The sequence below is a fragment of the Larus michahellis genome, chromosome 18, assembly GCF_964199755.1.
Source record: "Larus michahellis chromosome 18, bLarMic1.1, whole genome shotgun sequence".
NCBI classification, from domain to species: domain Eukaryota; kingdom Metazoa; phylum Chordata; class Aves; order Charadriiformes; family Laridae; genus Larus; species Larus michahellis.
Window position 1 is genome coordinate 6,365,005 of NC_133913.1, and position 17,906 is coordinate 6,382,910.

At 46.6% G+C, this 17,906-nt stretch overlaps 1 protein-coding gene across 2 annotated transcripts; it reads left to right on the plus strand.

The window, feature by feature from the left end:
• Positions 1 to 526: 526 nt before the first annotated feature.
• GOSR2 (golgi SNAP receptor complex member 2) lies at positions 527 to 17,699 on the plus strand. 2 transcript variants are annotated; one of them, XM_074562103.1, is made up of 6 exons: positions 527 to 624; positions 3,527 to 3,591; positions 6,434 to 6,542; positions 7,633 to 7,765; positions 10,580 to 10,720; positions 14,495 to 17,699. In XM_074562103.1, the coding sequence occupies exons 1-6, from the start codon at positions 596 to 598 to the stop codon at positions 14,654 to 14,656; spliced, it is 639 nt and encodes a 212-aa protein (XP_074418204.1). In that variant the 5' UTR covers positions 527 to 595; the 3' UTR covers positions 14,657 to 17,699. The 2 variants fall into 2 exon arrangements, with proteins under 2 accessions (XP_074418204.1, XP_074418205.1); XM_074562104.1 differs by lacking the exon at positions 10,580 to 10,720.
• The last annotated feature ends 207 nt before the right edge of the window (positions 17,700 to 17,906 follow it).

Genomic DNA, 17,906 nt, shown 5'->3' on the forward strand with positions numbered 1-17,906 from the left:
ACTGGTTTGGGTGGGAAGGGACCTTAAAGCCCACCCAGTGCCACCCCCTGCCCTGGGCAGGGACACCTCCCACCAGACCAGGTTGCTCCAAGCCGCGTCCAACCTGGCCTTGAACCCCTCCAGGGATGGGGCAGCCACAGCTTCTCTGGCAGAGGCACCACATGGTTCAGGTCGGTTTGGGTGGGCTCCAAACACCCACACTGGGATGACCCCTCCCTCCCTCGAGCCCGGCGGAGCTGACCATGAGCGGACGCGGAGGCCAACCAGGGGGGAAAGAAGACAACTGCCGGCTTCTGGGGGTCAGACGGCGGGTAAAAGCACGGCACCCATTCCACAGGGCCCTGTGAGACCACATCCCCCCGCCCCACAGCGCCCCCCGCCCCACAGCGCCCCCCGCCCCACAGCGCCCCCCGCCGCCATCTTCTCCCCGCCCGCCGCGGGCTGTCCGGCAGCGCCCCCTGGCGGCCGCGCCGGGAGCTGCGGGCGGCGCAGGCGCCTGGAGGGCGGTGGTGGGCGTGTCCGCGGGCGGCGGAAGCGGAAGTCGGAGGGGCCGGAAGTGAAGGGCGGCGACGTGGGCGGCGGAGCGGCCGCCGCGATGGAGGGTCTCTACCACCAGACCAACAAGTGCGTGAGGCGGCGGCGGCGGCGGGCGGCTGGAGGGGGTCTGAGCCCCGCGGGGAGGCGAGGGGTCGGGATCGGCCCCTGCCGTCTGCCCGGGGAGGGTGGTGCGGTGCGGTGCGGTGCGGTGCGGTGCGGTGCGGTGCGGTGCGGTGCGGTGCGGTGCGGTGCGGTGCGGTGCGGTGCGAGAGGGCGAGGGCGCGGGCGCACGGCCTGCCGGCGGCCCGGCGCCCTCCAGAAGCTTTTTCTCTCATAAAAATTCCCGTCACCCGCCCCGAAGCGTTGTCCTGAGGACTGTGCTTCGGCCGAGGAAGGAAGGAAGGAAGGAAGGAAAAGCCTGTCCCTGCGGGCTGTCCGTCTCTCTGTCCGGAGAGCCAGCCCGCTTTAGCCACGTCAGTCCCAAAGCAAGCCAAGCCTGCTCGCCTCGGGATTTTAAAACACAGGATTGCAAGTATTCACTGCAAACATGGGATTCTGTGCTACTAGGTGTACATACACTTAAGGCATGCGAATTTGATTGGGGTTTTATGGCGTGTAGGGGTTTCCTGGTGGCTAGCAGACACAATTTAAGCCACCTCAAGAACTGTGTGACCCCATGACGATAAAACCCGCTCTGTTTCACAGACAGTGCTAATCTGGGGAGGTAGAAATGGTATGAAAATTGCAAAATAAGGCAAAAAATCTTGCAGCTTAGTGTGAGAACGCTCACCCAAAGCTTGTGAGAAAGAGCCAAAGGAGACAGTTAGTATTCCAGCTTTTAGTGGTAGTGGGTTTCTCTGTTGAGCTCTGTTGAAGGAGGTAGTGTGGTAAGAAGGAGTCTTTAATTGAACAACACTATAGAGTGACCTGTAGGGAAGAGCAGGAAATCCTGCTGTTGATCTAGAAATGCACACCCATAATAGGAACTCTTATTGATATGGGGAGTAGTCTTGTCTTGTTCCCATTTCCATATTCCCTTATTCTGTGATCACAGAATGGTTTGGGTGGGAAGGGGCCTTCAAGCCCACCCAGTGCCACCCCCTGCCCTGGGCAGGGACACCTCCCACCAGCCCAGGTTGCTCCAAGCCCCGTCCAACCTGGCCTTGAACCCCTCCAGGGATGGGGCAGCCACAGCTTCTCTGGGGATTGTAGTCACTGAGTTGTGTTTCTGTTGTAGTTTGTTGTCAGTCTGGGGTTACTCTGAATTTTTAAACTCTCTTCCCTATATTTACTCTATTTTCTGGCATGGGAAGAATCCTGGTGGGCATGAAGTAGTTTTTCTGATCCAGTTGCACATGATCTGATTTGTCTCCTGCTCCTGGCTTTCTAAACAGGTATTTTAAGAGCAATGCGAGTCTCAAGCTGTCCTAGGGCATCCTAGAGAAACTGATTGAAAACCAAACTATAGAACAAGTATGCATTGCAAGATACCAGATATTGAATTGGTTCTCTAGTTAATTCCAAGTAACACGGTACTTATGACATACTCAGTTGTCTCTTTAGCAGCACAGTGTTGGGATTTGAAAGGTTGCCCTGGTAGTTATTAAAAAAAATAAATCTCATAACTGAAGAAGAAATATTTTACTACTCTGTAAAGTAAGTTGGTTTCAGAGGTCTGGCTTCATAAACATTTGTGCTGCAGTTATCAAACAGTACGTATACCAGAAAAAGAGTCACTAATATGACCAGAATTATGGTCTCTTAAATTTTTTTTTAAAAAGATAATGATACTTTTGTAACTTTTTAAGTGTATTTCTTGAGTTCTGAATCCCTGCTGCTGTGAGGTTGTTCACACCAAGTATGACCAAAGGTCCGTCTGTGGGTGTTCAGCATTGCCTAACTGAGGTCTCTAGGAAAGACAGTAAGAAGTGGGCAAACATCTGTGATACTTCTGTTGAATATTGTCCCGATCTCCCAGAAACGTGTGGCTTGGGGACTTCTTGAAACAGAAGAATTTAACAACCATCAGTGCTTAGGATTTTTGTTTTTTGCCTTTTGCTACTGCTTGTTCAGCATCAGGAGTTCCTTCTCTTCAGTTTTAAGCTATCTTTTAATTTCATTTGATACCTCTGTAATTCATAGGTTGTAAGAGACAGGGAAAGTCATTCCTTATTCACCTTCTCCTGTGCCATTTATGCTCTAGGGTATCGCTCCGCTATCATCTCCAGTCCAGACTGGACAACAGTTTCTTACATAAAAGCTGCTCTGTAATAAGAAGTTTTCATAATCTTTATTGTCCTTGTCTGATCCTTTGCTGCTGCTTCGGTTTTCTTTTTGAGAAGGGAGGGACAAAACTTGTGTTTAGTGTTGAAGATGTGCACTGCCCACTTATGCAGTGACAAAAAGGTGTGATATCGTATCAGCAGCCTGGAGTTTAGTGGTGGACATAGGTAGTATTTCACTGCAGATCTATTATTAAGGTCTCGCTTGCACCAACCCTTCTCCCAGTCACATCTTCCCTCTGCCATGCTCCCCACTTGTAAGTTCCTAGCGTGAATCTGAAATCTTGTCTCCGTGGTTGTATTGGAGTAGGTAGATCTTAATGGCTTTCAGCATGCCATTGACATGGGGTGTGACACCGGGGAGAGCCCTAGTTCAGGTTATAGATATGGAAAGGGAGCTAGAACTGGGTTGGAAATCCCTGAAGAAAGAAAAAGCCCTTTCACCTTGATTTTTGTTTTTTAAACTGAAAGCTATTTTGTAGCTGCACATTAAGTGAAAGCACAGCTTTCTTCATACTGAAGAACTGGGTTGGGTTTCCATGTTCGGTGATGGGCTGTCTGCACTCAATACCATGTAGCTGATTGCTGTTGTGTTCTAAAAAGTACTTCTAAGTAAAAGATACTGAAAATTAAGGTATTGAAAAATGATTTGATTTTGTTGCTGTTAACCGACTTCTCCGGTTAATTTACTCTTTGTCTTTTGATAGGCAAGTCCATGAGGTCCAATCTTACATGGGGCGCCTGGAGACTTCAGACAAGGACTCAGTACACTGTAAGTAACTAATTAGTCGGAAAAGCCCCACTCCAGCACTGATTTGATTTAGTTTGAATCTTTAACTCTGTGTGCTTTATCATTGTATTTACAGTCATTATTGGAACAAATTTGGCTCTCATTGTGATCAAGTGGTGAGACACATCACTGATTTGGAATGCATTAAAATTATTTTACTATAATAGGTGATGTACTACTTTACTATAATAAGGTGATGTTTTGTGTGAAGGATGGTCCTGGTTTGAGGACAAGCCACGACAAGGACAGAGCAGAAAAGACAGAGCAAGAATTTACATCAAATCATCTTCCTATTGTAATTTTTTAATTGAAAAATAGTGTTTACGATGGGTCCTTCTGCAGTGTCTTGGTATGGGAATGCCAGAGACTTTTTTGGTGCTGTTAGATCCTGGAACTCATTGTCAGGGTATGTTGTGGGGGCCTGCAACATGAACAGGTTAAAAACACCACGTTGATGCATTCATGGAGGTATAACGAACACACTGAGGTGGACAGAACTGCAAATTCAGGACGTCACCGGGCTAGTTTGTTATGAGCTCAAAAAGCTGAGAAATGTGATTGTATGTCTGTCCTGTCATTTTGCTATTCCTTAAGCATCCACTAACTGGCAGTCTTCCCCAAAAGATGCTTAGTCCAGGTTCTGGGGAAAATGCTGTGATTTGGTGTGCAGGAATTTAAGCAGGATGATGCTGGCAGTTCTGGCTTGCATCAGAGCCAGAGCCTGTAATTCCATCTACTTACGAGAAATATGTGGAACAGCTAGGTCTGAAATTACTTCAGTAAATTTGGACTATAACCCTGTGCTAATAAAATGACTGTAATAAAATACTATGTTATGTTGTGGCAGGACTTTTTACCTCGGTGCAGAATTGGCAAATGTATTTTGGACCTGTGTTTGAAGCCTTAATTCCTGTATGAGTAATTGCTAATGGGCCTCATCAGGAACTTCTGAAGTGAGAGGACACTGCGTTGACCAGCTACGTTTGGGCACATGTTGACTGACTTCTGTTGCCCTAAATATATTTGTGAAGCGTGACTTCGCTGTAAAAAGGGCTGTGATAAGTTTCCTATCAAAACAGAACGACTGTTTTGTGTGGTGGTTGTACTGCTTCTAGTACAATGCCAGACGTCCTGGCCTGCTGTTCACTGGATGTGATTTTGAAACCTCTTGAAAATTTGTATAATTTGACATCTTGCCTCTGCTACTTGAGACTGTTTCAAGAGATAGAGTTGTGTACCATCTTCCATAGTCAATACATGAACATAGTTTCTCTCTATATATGAAGATACAGGTGTGTGCTCTAGATATTAGTGTGTATTTCAGAACTTACGGAAAAAGGGTAATCCCTTTTTTGGGGATTACCTCTTTTGGCTGAAGAGCAGGAACAGGAGCCAGGGAATCAAACTTTCTGTTGCAGCTTTCCTTTTCCATCTTTGGGCAAGTAATCTCTTCTTGCTCAGAGAAGTGTGAGATGACCAAAACCTGATGTAATTGTCTGTCTGCTCTCCTGGTTGCTTTTCTGTTAAGTTTAGCCGTTGTAAATGATAGCGAGATGAATTAGGACACAATTGATTTGTGTCTGTATGTGTGAGTTACGCGCTCTTTGACTGTGTGGGATCAAAGGGCAAAGAAAAGGGGCTGTATCTGCTCTCTGCTTTTCTGGGTTCTGCTGAGTGCGGTGAAGTCCTGAGGTACCGCGGAGAAGTTAGCAGTTGGTTAATAATATTTGTCTTTATAGCTCTTTAATCTTAAATGCAAAATAAGAACAAATGGTGCTTGTAGGATTTGGCAATTATTTATATTGGGTCTGACCATGGCTTCAGGACTGTCCTCACGGCAGCACAGATGTTGACGGTGCTTCTGTCCTCTTAATAATGGGTCTGGGGACGTGCTCTGGAGGGTGCGTACCTTCAACCTCGTAGCTCACCTTCTTTAAAAGCAGGAATGTCAGGTGATTAATAGTGCTCCGGTCCTTCAGCCTTCTGTGCAGTTCCTGAAGTTGTGAAATGCTGGGTTGTGACATGGTTAGAAAATGTGGTTGTCAGGTGAGGAAGGGGGTTGTGGCTTGTACCGCGTTTTGCTGTACAATGACTACAGTAACTGAAACCAAATCGCTCTTTTTTTCTCCAGTTGTATCAGTTTCCTATCTCGTTAAAGTATATGAGTTTGCACTGTGTACTATTGCCCCTCTGCTATGTCAGTGCAGATTATCAGAAGCAATTGCAACATAGATGATTACAGAGGCAATTATTTTGTGGCCTTGATTTCCACCTGCCAGGGCTGCTCTGCCCTGTTTCGGCCATGTCTTTCTGAGCTCTTTGGCCACTCTGCCAGTTCCTGTCACCTCTGAATCCTCCTGCTGTAGGTATGGGTGATGTGTATTAACTCTGTGTTAACAGTTTTCAGAGGTTTAGATCGCCATTGTTGTGAGAATCACCTTGGCTATTATATATTGTACATAATATATATTATTTGCTTGTGTGAGCAAATCCCGCTGAGGGAACAGGAAGGGGCTGCAGGGGGGAATGTGGGAGCTTCTAACCCTAATACCTGGAGGTGATAGGGAAGGAAGCTCCGATATCTTGGAAGGAGCAGGGTCTTTCCTTCTTTCTTGAAGGAGGAGGAAAAAGCAAGAGTCTCAAATTACTGAGTTAAAGAAGTGGCTTTTCATGATACGTATAGTTCTTAGATATCTGATTTTCACCCAGTAAGAATTTGCATCTGTCAAGTTTTAAATACTGGTTTGACTGCTTTAGAGTTTCTACCTTCACTCAGATTGCAGTTCTTCAATTCAAATCAAATCACATTTTTATTTCCTTGCAGTAGTAGAAAATGAGATTCAGGCAAGAATAGACAATATATTCAGCAACTTGGAACGTCTGGAAATCCTGTCCAGCAAAGAACCTCCCAATAAGCGGCAGAATGCTAAACTGTAAGTTCACCTTCTTTGCTATGATAGTGCAGTCTTTGTAATTATTTTCATTAATTTTATTGAAGCCCTTTGCCTTTTGATTTGAGTGGAAACCTTTGTACTTTGCATAACTTATCTCTGTGCTCTACAGTAGCAAAATTGAGGCACAGAGGCCAAAATGACTTTCCCGCCTTTAACCACAGACTGGTGATGGAGCTGGATTCATGGCTCTGTTCTAAGACGAGCAGAGCATGGCACTTCGAGGCTTAAAAAATTTCTACTCTGTATAGCATTTGCTTTTAATGGCATTTGTAGAGGTAAGGAGTAAAATTACTTCTGTTGTTGTCATTTTCTCCGGACCATTCTTCTAGCTCTTGGTGGCTAAAATAAGGAGGTTTCCAAAGTTAGCACTGATTTGAGCAGGAGGTTGGACCAGAGACCTCAGACCTCTCTTCTAATTTATTCTGTAAATTAGCATTTAATCCCCAAATGCCTTTGTAGGTACTAGGGGTAGGTTTCATGTCACCTGTGTGAGTGAGGTCAGTATCTGAAATAGTCATCTAGGCTTTCTTTGTAGTCATCAAATATTTAATCAGAGGCAGCGGAGTTCTGGGTGTTAGTTGTTTTAGCTAGTGGAGATGTCTCCTGTATTGCCCACTGACTTTTAACTCCTTTTAATAAAAACTCAAACTTAAGAACGTGGTGCTAATTAATGAAACTTGAAAGTTTAATCTTTTATGTGCATGAGAGTCATAAAATAGAGACTGTTCAAATCCTACTGTCTTTTCAAATCTTGGTTAAGTGACGGTTCTTCTGAAGAGACGAGTCGTGGGATAGGATGTCTGAGACAGCTCAAGAATTCTGCCTCACGTTCTGTCGTTAGCCTCCAGTGAAGTAACCACCTCTTTAGTAGAAAAACGAGGTACAGATGTTCTAAGTCTGGAATATAGGCCTAACATTGAATGTCCTTTGTCTTCTAGATAAGTAGAACCCAGCACTATTTATTCTTCTTCACTGTTAACTTATAATGCTCTGTTGTTCATGTAAAAAACACCAGAAAAGAATGGTATTTTTATCCCTGGAATGTCTTCCCCTTGTTGGTCCTTTCTAGGCGAGTTGACCAGCTGAAGTATGATGTTCAGCATCTGCAGACAGCTCTGAGGAACTTTCAGCATCGCCGTTACATCCGGGAGCAGCAGGAGCGACAGCGAGAAGAGCTGCTCGCACGCACATTCACCACGAACGTAAATATTCTTTATTTTAGATCTCTGTGTTCTAGAAGCCATCGTCTCTTCAGAGAAGTTTCAGGCAAAACAAAGGCGTGACCCTGAGTGGATTGGTGCTGGGAGGTGTAAAGAAAATAAAGATAGAAAAGAATAATGATACGTGTTGAAAAAGTACCGCTCTTGTTAGGAGAAGTTGGGCTATTATGAGGCAGTAGTAAAAGACTCCAGAAGCTGCTGCTTCTGTTTTATCCAGTGCAGCTCCACCTGACTTCATAGTTTCCAAAGGGTGAATGAGGTGGGTACCAAAGTATCCATTTTACTCGGATTTGTGTCAAATGTCTTTGTCAAATCCTGAGGCTTGTAAAATGTCTGGCTTTTATACACCCTGCTGTCAGTAGACGTCGGCAAGCTTTCATTTGTCCCAATACAATTCACACAGCTGGGAAAAAAACCCTTGCTTTTTACCTATAAAAGATTCAAAGTTATTAATAACAGGAATGGGTTTTCACCTGTTCTTCTTAATTCTGAGTTCCTCCGCTGGGGAGTCCCCCCCAGTGCAAATTCCTAGAGGGATTTTGCTGTGAATATGTAGGTTTGCTTTAAGATTTCAGTTTTCTGTAACTCAAAAGCAAGTCTTTTTTTTTTTGCTGCTGTTGTTTTGGGTTTGTTTAGGGGTTTTTTTTAAGTTTGTGGTTTTTTTTTTTTTTTTTTTTTTTTTTTTTTTTTAAGTGAAAGGCATCTAACCTACCATTCCTTATCTGTGTTGTCATCCGCTGTTAGGGCAAGGAGGAATGAACGTGAGCAGTCCTATTTTTTAAGATTTGGGAGGTTTGATGCACTTCTCAAAGCCATAAAGATGACGTCTAGCATTTTGTTGGCTATTTCAAAATTATAAAGCAGACTCGAAAGGAACACTGAAATTTGAAACCTGCTTTGTTTTCAAAACACTGTGCTGTTCCTCTGCAAACATGGAGAAATTTTCCTGTAGGAAAACTTGTCCAGAAATAAAACGCGTGTGTATGTGGAACAGATTTGAAGGGCCGTAGCAGGCTTGCAAATGCGAAATAAATGTGAATTGGTTTTTTTCTCCTTTAGATGCTGAAAGACGTCTCAATGAAAAAAAAAAAAAGCATGACTGCTTTATATTTCTTGTTACAAAACCGTAACTTTTAAAGAATGACCCTTTAATAGGAAAAAGATGATTTATTTGTCAGTTTTGGTCATCTGTTTTGGTTTCTGTTTCTGTATTACCCTATTCTATGAAATAGAGATGTCAGCTGAGCATGTGAGCATCCTGAATAAATCACGCTAACACACATAACAGCTTTTGAAAGCTTTGGCAGTGTTCTGAACATTTTGCTTAATTTGAAGATAAATATGGCCTTTATCTTTAAAGCCTTGCCCTGTACCATTCTGGAGAAAACCACTGACAGCAAACAAAGGGTACGATGCCATCTAGTCTTCCAGTGAGGAGGGTCGAAAATCTACTTTGATATTTTTCTTGCTGCCTTGTGGTGTATAAAAAAAAACCAAAACCCTACAAGCTCCTGGTGTAGGAAATGGAATCCCTGCTGAGTTGAAGTTTAATAAATATCTTAAACAATAGCCATTCCGATGCAAATCCACCTCTTTCTGCTCTGGAGACTCATGTAAGACAAGACTCTTGTTCCAACCTCAGTGCTTCGTTAGCATCTGATCAGAGAGGTGTGTGCTGTCACGGCTTCTTCACCCAGTGCCATGGACTCTGGAGCTGCTTCCAGCTCTGTCCTTTATTCTTCATTCTTTTACAGTAAGCAGGGCCCCCGCCTGGGCAGTGCAGCATCTAGCACTGGATCGTACACATCATTCCCATATTAACTTTTTTTTTTTTAAACAATAATAGCCAGAGTCTACTCAGAGCGGGTTTGGTATTGTTACCGAGAGCTGACAGTCAGGTGTAGGGTGTTACCCATCTGCCCTAAAGGTGATTCTGCATTTTGGTAGTTCTTGTTCCGAGTACCCAGAGGCGGGTGAGACGGTGTTTCCAGGCTCACCTCTCACCGGTGTCACGATTCCTGCTGGTAAAACGATGTGGGAGCGATGAGGGATGATCTTGACTCTCGATGGAATGGTGTCCAGGAAGATTAAACTGGAGGCCTTTGAAAGGCAAAAGTGATCACGCCCTCTCACCTCTTGTACAATCCACGTTACAGAATTTTATCCAGTTATTTCCATTTCAAGATTCATAGTTTGTAATTTAGCTAGTGCATCTTTTTTTAGGTAAGGCCTTGGGTGTTGAGAGAGTCAGACCTTCATGAACCTAGGTTCACGTTTATTTGCCCTCGCTATCAGAAATTTGCCCCATGTTGTAAACTTACAGAATGTCATCTGCCAGACATTGTGTGTCGCAGGCCTTTTATCACTTAGAAATGTGGTATTAAATCTTTCAGAAGTCTTTCACTTGCAATGATCAACTGACTCCTTGTTAAACACTTTCTGTTAGCTTTGATGCTCTCTCTTGTAATACCCTTTCCTATATAAATCGTAAACTGAGATTATAAAAAATTCTCCACTTTTAATATGACTTTTTATCCTTCGAGATCTAATTGCAGTTGAACAGCTGAGCCGCTTTGCCTTTTGGCTTGCCTCCCCTAGGCTTCTCGAAATTACTTTGTTTCACTTGAATATTAATGTTGTGTTTAATATCCTTATGAAAAAAATGTTTAAAACATAATCCTCCCAAGTCCTGTCAAGTTTTTGCCACGCCTGTTTCTGCATGTTCTTTTTCTGGATCTGACTGTGTTGGGGCAGTACGAGCGAGCGGGTAACCAAGACCCTGCGTTTCCCCCACAGGACTCTGACACCACCATCCCGATCGACGAAACATTACAGTTTAACGAATCCCTCCAGAATGCCCACCGTGGCATGGATGATCTTATTGGCAGTGGGACCAACATCCTTCAGGGGCTGAGGGACCAGAGAGTGACATTAAAGGTGGGGGCATTGTTTTTTACCAAAAAGACCCCACGTTTTTCTGCGTTCGTGATGACCAGGCTAAGTAAAATAAATACGTTTGTGTCAGTACAGCGCTTCAAGCTGAGAGTGCTGGGAAAGGCCCAAACTGCATTTAACTAAACTGGAAACGTTGACATTTTATCATTTATTAGGAACATCTTTAAGCTCTTTTTGTGGCTGGATGGCCTAGCAGCCTTCACCTGCACAGGAGTTAGTATCTGGAGTGCGGAATGTTATGTTTTATTCCCTTTTGGGTTTTTTGTTTGTTTGTTTGGGTTTGGTTTTTTTTGTTCAGCGCAGAATGGGAAGCGATGGCTGATGAGGATGCCGTGCCTCAGCTGCCAGCTTGTGGCCAGTGAGGGATCCTTCGGGTCAGAACTGTAACAGTGAAGGTGTCGGTGTGTCTCTGCCCGCTGCTACTGACAGTCTCTAACTCTGGGAGCGTCATGTTCGTGTGTTTTCAGGGGGATATTTCGTCTCACTCGCAGATGAGGAAACATCTGTTCGTCTCCCTTTTCCCCTTAGCTGAGCTTTTCTTACACTGTCAAAGACTGTGGCACGTTTACAAATCTGGCAGAGGCAGCTGGCCCAGAGACAGCTCATCAAGACAAATGGGTTCATGTGGGAGCGCATTAACCTGTGTAACTTCCTGGGTAGTGCCTATAAATAGACGGGTGTGAACCAAGTATTCCCAAATTGCCACAAGGCTTTAACTGTTCTAGTTGTGCTATTCCACTGTCCCATGGACTGCAAGAATTGAAGAGTCTTCACTGTGTGACAGGACTCAGAGGGTTGTGATTAATGGAGCAGGGTCGAGTTGGAGGCCCGTACCCAGTGGTGTCCCCCAGGGGTCAGTCCTTGGACCAGTGTTGTTTAACAGATTCATCAACGACCTGGACGAGGGGACAGAGTGTATCCTCAGCAGGTTCACTGATGATACCAAACTGGGAGGGGTGGCTGACGCTCCAGAGGGCCGTGCTGCCATCCAGCGTGACCTGGACAGGCTGGAGAGCTGGGCAGAGAAGAACCTCATGAGGTTCAACAAGGACAGGTGTAGGGTCCTGCACCTGGGGAGGAAGAATGTCAGGCACCAGTAGAGGTGAGGGGTCGACCTGCTGGAAAGCAGTTCTGGAGAAGAGCAAGCAATGTGCCCTTGTTGCCAAGAAGGCCAACAGAATTCTGGGCTGCACAGGGAAGAGTGTGGCCAGCAGATCAAGGGAGGTCATTCCCCCCTCTACTCTGCACTCGTGAGGCCACAACTGGAATACTGCGTCCAGTTCTGGGCTCCCCAGTTCAAGAGGGACAGGGAACTGCTGGGGAGAGTCCAGTGTAGGGCAACAAAGATGAGTGAGGGACTGGAGCATCTCCCTTAGGAGGAAAGGCTGAGAGAGCTGGGACTCTTTAGCCTGGAGAAGAGAAGGCTGCGGGGAGACCTTATGAATGTTTACAAGTATCTAAAGGGTGGGTTGAAGGAGGATGGAGCCAGACTCCTCAGTGGTTCCCAGTGACAGGATGAGGGGTAACGGGCACAAGCTGTAACATAGGAAGTTCCGATCAAATATGAGAAAAAACTTCTTTACGGCGAGGGTGACAGAGCACTGGAACAGGCTGCCCAGGGAGGTTGTGGGGTCCCCTTCTCTGGAGACTTTCAAGACCTGCCTGGATGCAGTCCTGAGTAACATGCTCCAGGCAGTCCGGCTTTGGCAGGGGAGTGGGACTAGATGATCTCTAGAGGTCCCTTCCAACTCTGAAAAAAGCTGTGATTCTGTGATTCACTGTCTTACTGTTTTTTGTCTTCTCTTCTCCAAGCAAGCTTTTCTTTTGTTCTGAAGTAGCGAGAAAAGACTGCTGCGGAGACAGGAGAAGTGCTGAACTTGAAAGTGCAGCGTCCAGGGGTTTAATGTGAGGTGGATGAAATGACGGTGAAAAATTTGGTTACGTTTTACCAGCTGAGACAGAACCTGATTTCAGCAAAGGGCCTGAATACCTACTCAGCCTTCTGTTGAAGAAGCTGGTTATCTAATTTGGCATTGAAAATCTGTATATTTTATGGATTGAGAAACTGTTTGTGCTTTTAGGTCTAATATACTTGATATAAATTCTGTCCTTGGAGAGCTGTTCTGATCTTAAGTCGGGTTGACATCTAAAACAGTTCCCGAATTTCACTTTTTTATTCTTCTGAGACCAAAGATACAGTGGACTGTGAGAACAGAAGCTAGAGTTTTTATTTTAAAGCATGGTAGTAGAGCATTGTCGTGGCAATCTGTGCTATTGACCTTGCTCAGAGAAGAAATAACAAGCCTTACAGCTTTCTGAAGCAGGGTGTTCTGTCAAGGACTTGGACCCAGAAGTCATTTTGAGAGAGCGGGTCCATTTTCATCGCCGTCACAAGGCTGCTTTCAGCAGTACCTGTCTTTGCGCACACATAGGAGTGATGGAGGCTGCTCCTGGACCGTGTCTCTCCGATAGCACGCTGTGAGCTGCGCAGTGCAGCACTGCTGCCGTCGGTGTGGTACCTGTTTGACTGTTGTCTGCCACCAAGCTGTGCCGTTGTGACTCTGCAGCCGTGAGTTCTCTCCCTTCTTCCCAGAGGGGATGATCCAGCTCTGAACTGTGTACGGAGCACGTCTACGTGCCTGTATTTCAGAATGATTTGGGTGGGAAGGGACCTTAAAGCCCACCCAGTGCCACCCCCTGCCCTGGGCAGGGACACCTCCCACCAGCCCAGGTTGCTCCAAGCCCCGTCCAACCTGGCCTTGAACCCCTCCAGGGATGGGGCAGCCACAGCTTCTCTGGGCAACCTGGGCCAGGGGCTCACCGCCCTCACCGCAAAGAATTCCTTCCCAATATCTCACCTAAATCTCCCCTCTCTCAGTTTAAAACTGTTCCCCCTTCGTCCTGTCGCTCCACCCCCTGATCCAGAGTCCCTCCCCATCTCTCCTGTAGGCCCCCTTTAAGTACTGAAATACAAATTTCACGCAGTTTCCTTCGACTGTTGCCCTGAAAATAAAGTAGGAGGATTTCTGCTGTGCTGCAGCAGTGACTCCCTCAGCTCGTTTCCTGGTACCTCCCGTCGTGCAGCTCACTGGATTTACCTTCCACGTGGTAACTGGTGGCATCCACATTCTTAATAACACCAACCGCTCCGGCAGCGAAGCAAATCTGAGGTGTGGGCCTGCCTGCAGTACACCTGCTGGTGGTCTTTGTCCAGTGCTTTTCTCCGGAAGGGTTTATTGAAATTGCTGAAATTACTTTTTTTTTTTTTAATGCTTTTTCATTGCCCTGTACTGTTAGCCTTACAAGTTTCTGGACCTCCTTTGCAGTCTCTTGTTGGTATGAACTGCACCTCGGCAGGAGGGAAGTTCTGCAGGAAAGGTTTGACGAAGAACCTTCCAGCTCTTATTAGACTGTGTCTGAAAAAGGACCAGAAAAACTCTTTGTGCCTCCGTAGGGTGTGCGTTTTCTCTGAGCCGCTCTTTACGATGTCTCTGTCTGGACAATTGTTGTGTATCATTAACCACGTTCCTGTTCGTGTGTGTGAAATAACGAGTCTCATCGTCCAGCTGTTTCCAGGGGCCTGTGGGCATCTCCTCTCAAATTGTAGGAACTGTTGGCTGTTGGCTGATAGCAAGTTCCGTCCGTCAGAATTCATCCCTTGCCATCTGTGATGAAATATTCTCGGACTGTGGAATAAGAAGTGTTTGGACCATGACGTTAATTGTTTCTTTGTTTGGTTTTTTTTTTTCTTCTTAGGGTACTCATAAGAAGATCCTGGATGTTGCCAACATGTTGGGCTTATCCAACACAGTAATGCGGCTGATCGAGAAGCGAGCCTTTCAAGATAAATACTTCATGATTGGGGGAATGATTTTGACTTGTGTAATTATGTTCCTCGTCGTGCAGTACCTGACATGAGCTACCGAACTCTTGCTGGAGGAGGTCGCCGTTTGGAGCAAGATGGACTGTCCTCCACAGTGTCCTTTCCTCTGAGCGCCGCTTTGGCTGAGCCCCTCCTGTCAACTTCAGAGTTTACAAATCCCACTCGGACATACAGCACGTGGAAAGCACGTCGGGAAGCACATTTTTCTGGGGGCGCTGAAGGGCCCTCTGAAAATATCCCTGGCCTTTACTGCTCTCACCTGATTGTCTGCAAGGTTAACGATCCGCTTAAAAAGGAAGCAGAAGTGAAATTTGTGCCCAGCTGTATTGCGAGGTAGCAGCGGCCTTTTGGGTGGGCAGGGATGAGGGGATGTAGCGAGCCTTTCCTGCGCCTGCTGGAGGTGGCCCCGGTCGCTGGATTTTGCAATGGAAGAATGCCACCAAGGAGAATTTCCCGTTGTGGGCACGCTCCTGCGGAATAAGTGCGCAAAAAGAGGCGGGAAGTGAAGGTATTCCCATCTGCAAACCCACCGCGTCGCTTGGTGGGAGAAGGATTTGTGGGGAAGGGTCTGAAAGCGCGGTTACAACCTCAGCCAACTTTTATGTTTACGCGTACAGTATTAACCAGCACAAACCTTCCCGGTTTAGGCTGAAACGCATCTCGGCTTACCCAAGGTATGTTTTGATACCTTTTTATGCCCCGCTGCTTCCCAGTGGAAGCTGAACGCTGCGTGCTCCCGCCTGCTCTCGCTCTGAGGCATGTCAGGGCTGCGTCGTCTCGCCGTGCTGCCCGCCAGATCCGGCCTCCCGCAGCTGTAAGACACATTTTTCAGCGCTGGTGCGCATCACGTTTTGGTGGGTTGTATTGTTCGCTTTCTGAGGCGGTTGGTTGGGGTTTTGTGCTCTGTAGCTGGCGTTTGTTGTGAATTGATGAAGGGGGCCAGTCCTCCCGGCGCTCAGACTCGGGTTTGCGGGGTTTGTGTTCCTGGAAGCGGGACAGGCTCTCGGCTGCGCTTTGCGTTCAGGGTAACGGCGGGATGGGGGCAACAGACCTTTCCCCCGAAACCCGCTGTCGTCAGAAGAGTTTCCTGAAGTGGCGTGCCGTGGGACGGCAGACATCCCTCGTCCCTGGGAAGGGTGTTCTTTGCGTTATCGTTTGTACCTGCAAAATGGCTGCGGAAGACATTCTCATACCTGTTGCCTCACGGAGATGACAGCCGGCGCAGACGGATCTCCTTGGCTGCAGACACCAATCCACGGTTATGAAATGCCTCATCATTTAAATATGGTACTTCTCTCCCCGCGGACCGCCACAGGATTTTGGGCGTCATCCACTTCCATCAGTGGTCAGACGCGTTCCCATCCCGATGCGTGTGGAGCATTTCCAGAGGTCTGACGGTGGCCCAGAAGTGCCACATTCAGAGGATGGGGCACAATGCTGGAAATTCTTTTATTTTCTTTTCTTTTTTTTCTTCTGTCTGGAATGGTTGTGGGTCTTTGGTAACAGGTTACAAGTTCTGCATCCTCTTTGCTGCAATCAGCTCTGCTTTGATGATTACGTAGCCTGTTGCAAACTTGGAGAAATGGTATTAATAACTGTAAATAAAAATAAATGGATTTCGGTTAATATGGGCAAGTGAAAGGGGCTTTAGCCGTGCTCATTTACAGTCGCGTGACTAAAGCGTTGACTGGCCTGTGTGCCATGGCCTGGCTTTAAAGCCCAGATGAGAGTACCCCGTTTGACCAGCTGCCACAGGCCAGTCGGCTTCTTACTGGGAGCCCGGGGCAAGGGAAGGGCCAGCAGCGCCTGCAGGAGGGGCGGCCGATGCGCCATCAGCGCCCGGATAATCCTGTCGGATGGTTCAGCAGAAGACAGCAGGGAATCCTCCATGCCCGTCGGGTGCCCCGTGTCCTGCCCGCCTCCTGGCTGGCTGTTCCCGTGCTTCTCTGCGTGTTTGATGCTTCTCGAGTGATTTGTGCTCGTCGCGTTCCACGGCCGAGGAAACCCAGCAGCCGGCCAAGCACGGAATCGGTTTTCATTGGAGCCTGGGGGACTTGAGAATTAAAAGGAAAAGAGGAAGTCTGCAGTGGGAGATCATCTGTCTTACTGTATCTTTAATCTAAATTTACCTTAAATTTATTTTAAATGTGAAATCTGATAGGTTCAGCATACTACGGGCTTGTGAGACCGTCGTCTGTGAGAACAGTTGGGCACCGTGTAAGGGATCCCCAGCAAATCTCCTTCTGTTCTGATAAACCGGGCCAGTTCCACCTTGATTTTATAAGGTTAGGGTTTAGCGCTTAGAGGATGGCATTTGATGGTGTCTGAAGTTTATTTAGTTGCGACCTGGCGTAGCAGGATTTCTCTTACACCAAGGTGGGACTCCAGCCAACTTGTTTTCCTTCTTTGGCTTGCGGCAGGAGCCATAAAATAATCAGAACTGGATTTTTTTTTTTTCCTGTTTTTGAGACTAGCTTGGCATTTTCATGCCTGTTTCTCTGTTCATTGATTTTGCCTTTTTAGGGTCTCCTTGTCCTTCTGTAGGCTGATGTCCTTTTTGTAAGCAAAGTGTCCTTGCTGCTCGCCGTGTCTGAAGGCCTGATGTAGGCCCTGAAGGAGCCACTTCGGTAACTGGATTTGATAATGTGCAACTTCAAATTCGTACTACATGTGATGTCCAGAATCATTTATAAGAGTGTCTGTGCTGTCTCGGTGTAAAACCCTGGAAGCCTCGGTCATTCCAGCGTGCCACAGTAAGAGCACGGGGTCCAGGGTCCTGCTGACGTGAAATGGGACGGAGCTGGAACGCTGGTGCTCCACACGCTGCTGCTGCAGCTCTGAAGTTCCTTGTCTTACGAAAGACGGTATTTCCTTCAACAGAGCTGTTCCGCTTCCCAGCTTCTGGGGCAGAGCAAGCGTTCCAGCTGGTGGGTGAACTGCTCTCTGACAGGAGGACACTGTGGAAACTAACTTGCCTCTGGAAAAAAAACTTTTTACCAGTATTTTATACCTAAAGGGGCAAGGGTGGGACATGATGTGATTCATGTCATGTGAATAAAGATTTTTTTTCAATCAAAACGAAGTTGGTTACTTTGACTTAACATGTAACGTGCCCAAATACTTAAACGACTGGACAAATTCCAGTATTTTAAATCTTGATGCACATGAAGCAGAAGGCTGGTTCGGCCAAATGGGGCACCTCTGCCGGAGCTCAGCTGTGAAAGGAAGTTCCCTGAAAGTGAAGCTGTGGTGGGCTACCATGACCAATCCCAGACTGGCCAGGGT

Bases quoted from the DNA above. Each gene is read 5' to 3' on its own strand.
- GOSR2 (XM_074562103.1), top strand. From the start codon at position 596: ATGGAGGGTCTCTACCACCAGACCAACAA. The intron at 3,592-6,433 runs GTAAGTAACTAA...ATTTCCTTGCAG, and splicing joins AGACAAGGACTCAGTACACT to TAGTAGAAAATGAGATTCAG. The intron at 6,543-7,632 runs GTAAGTTCACCT...GGTCCTTTCTAG, and splicing joins AAGCGGCAGAATGCTAAACT to GCGAGTTGACCAGCTGAAGT.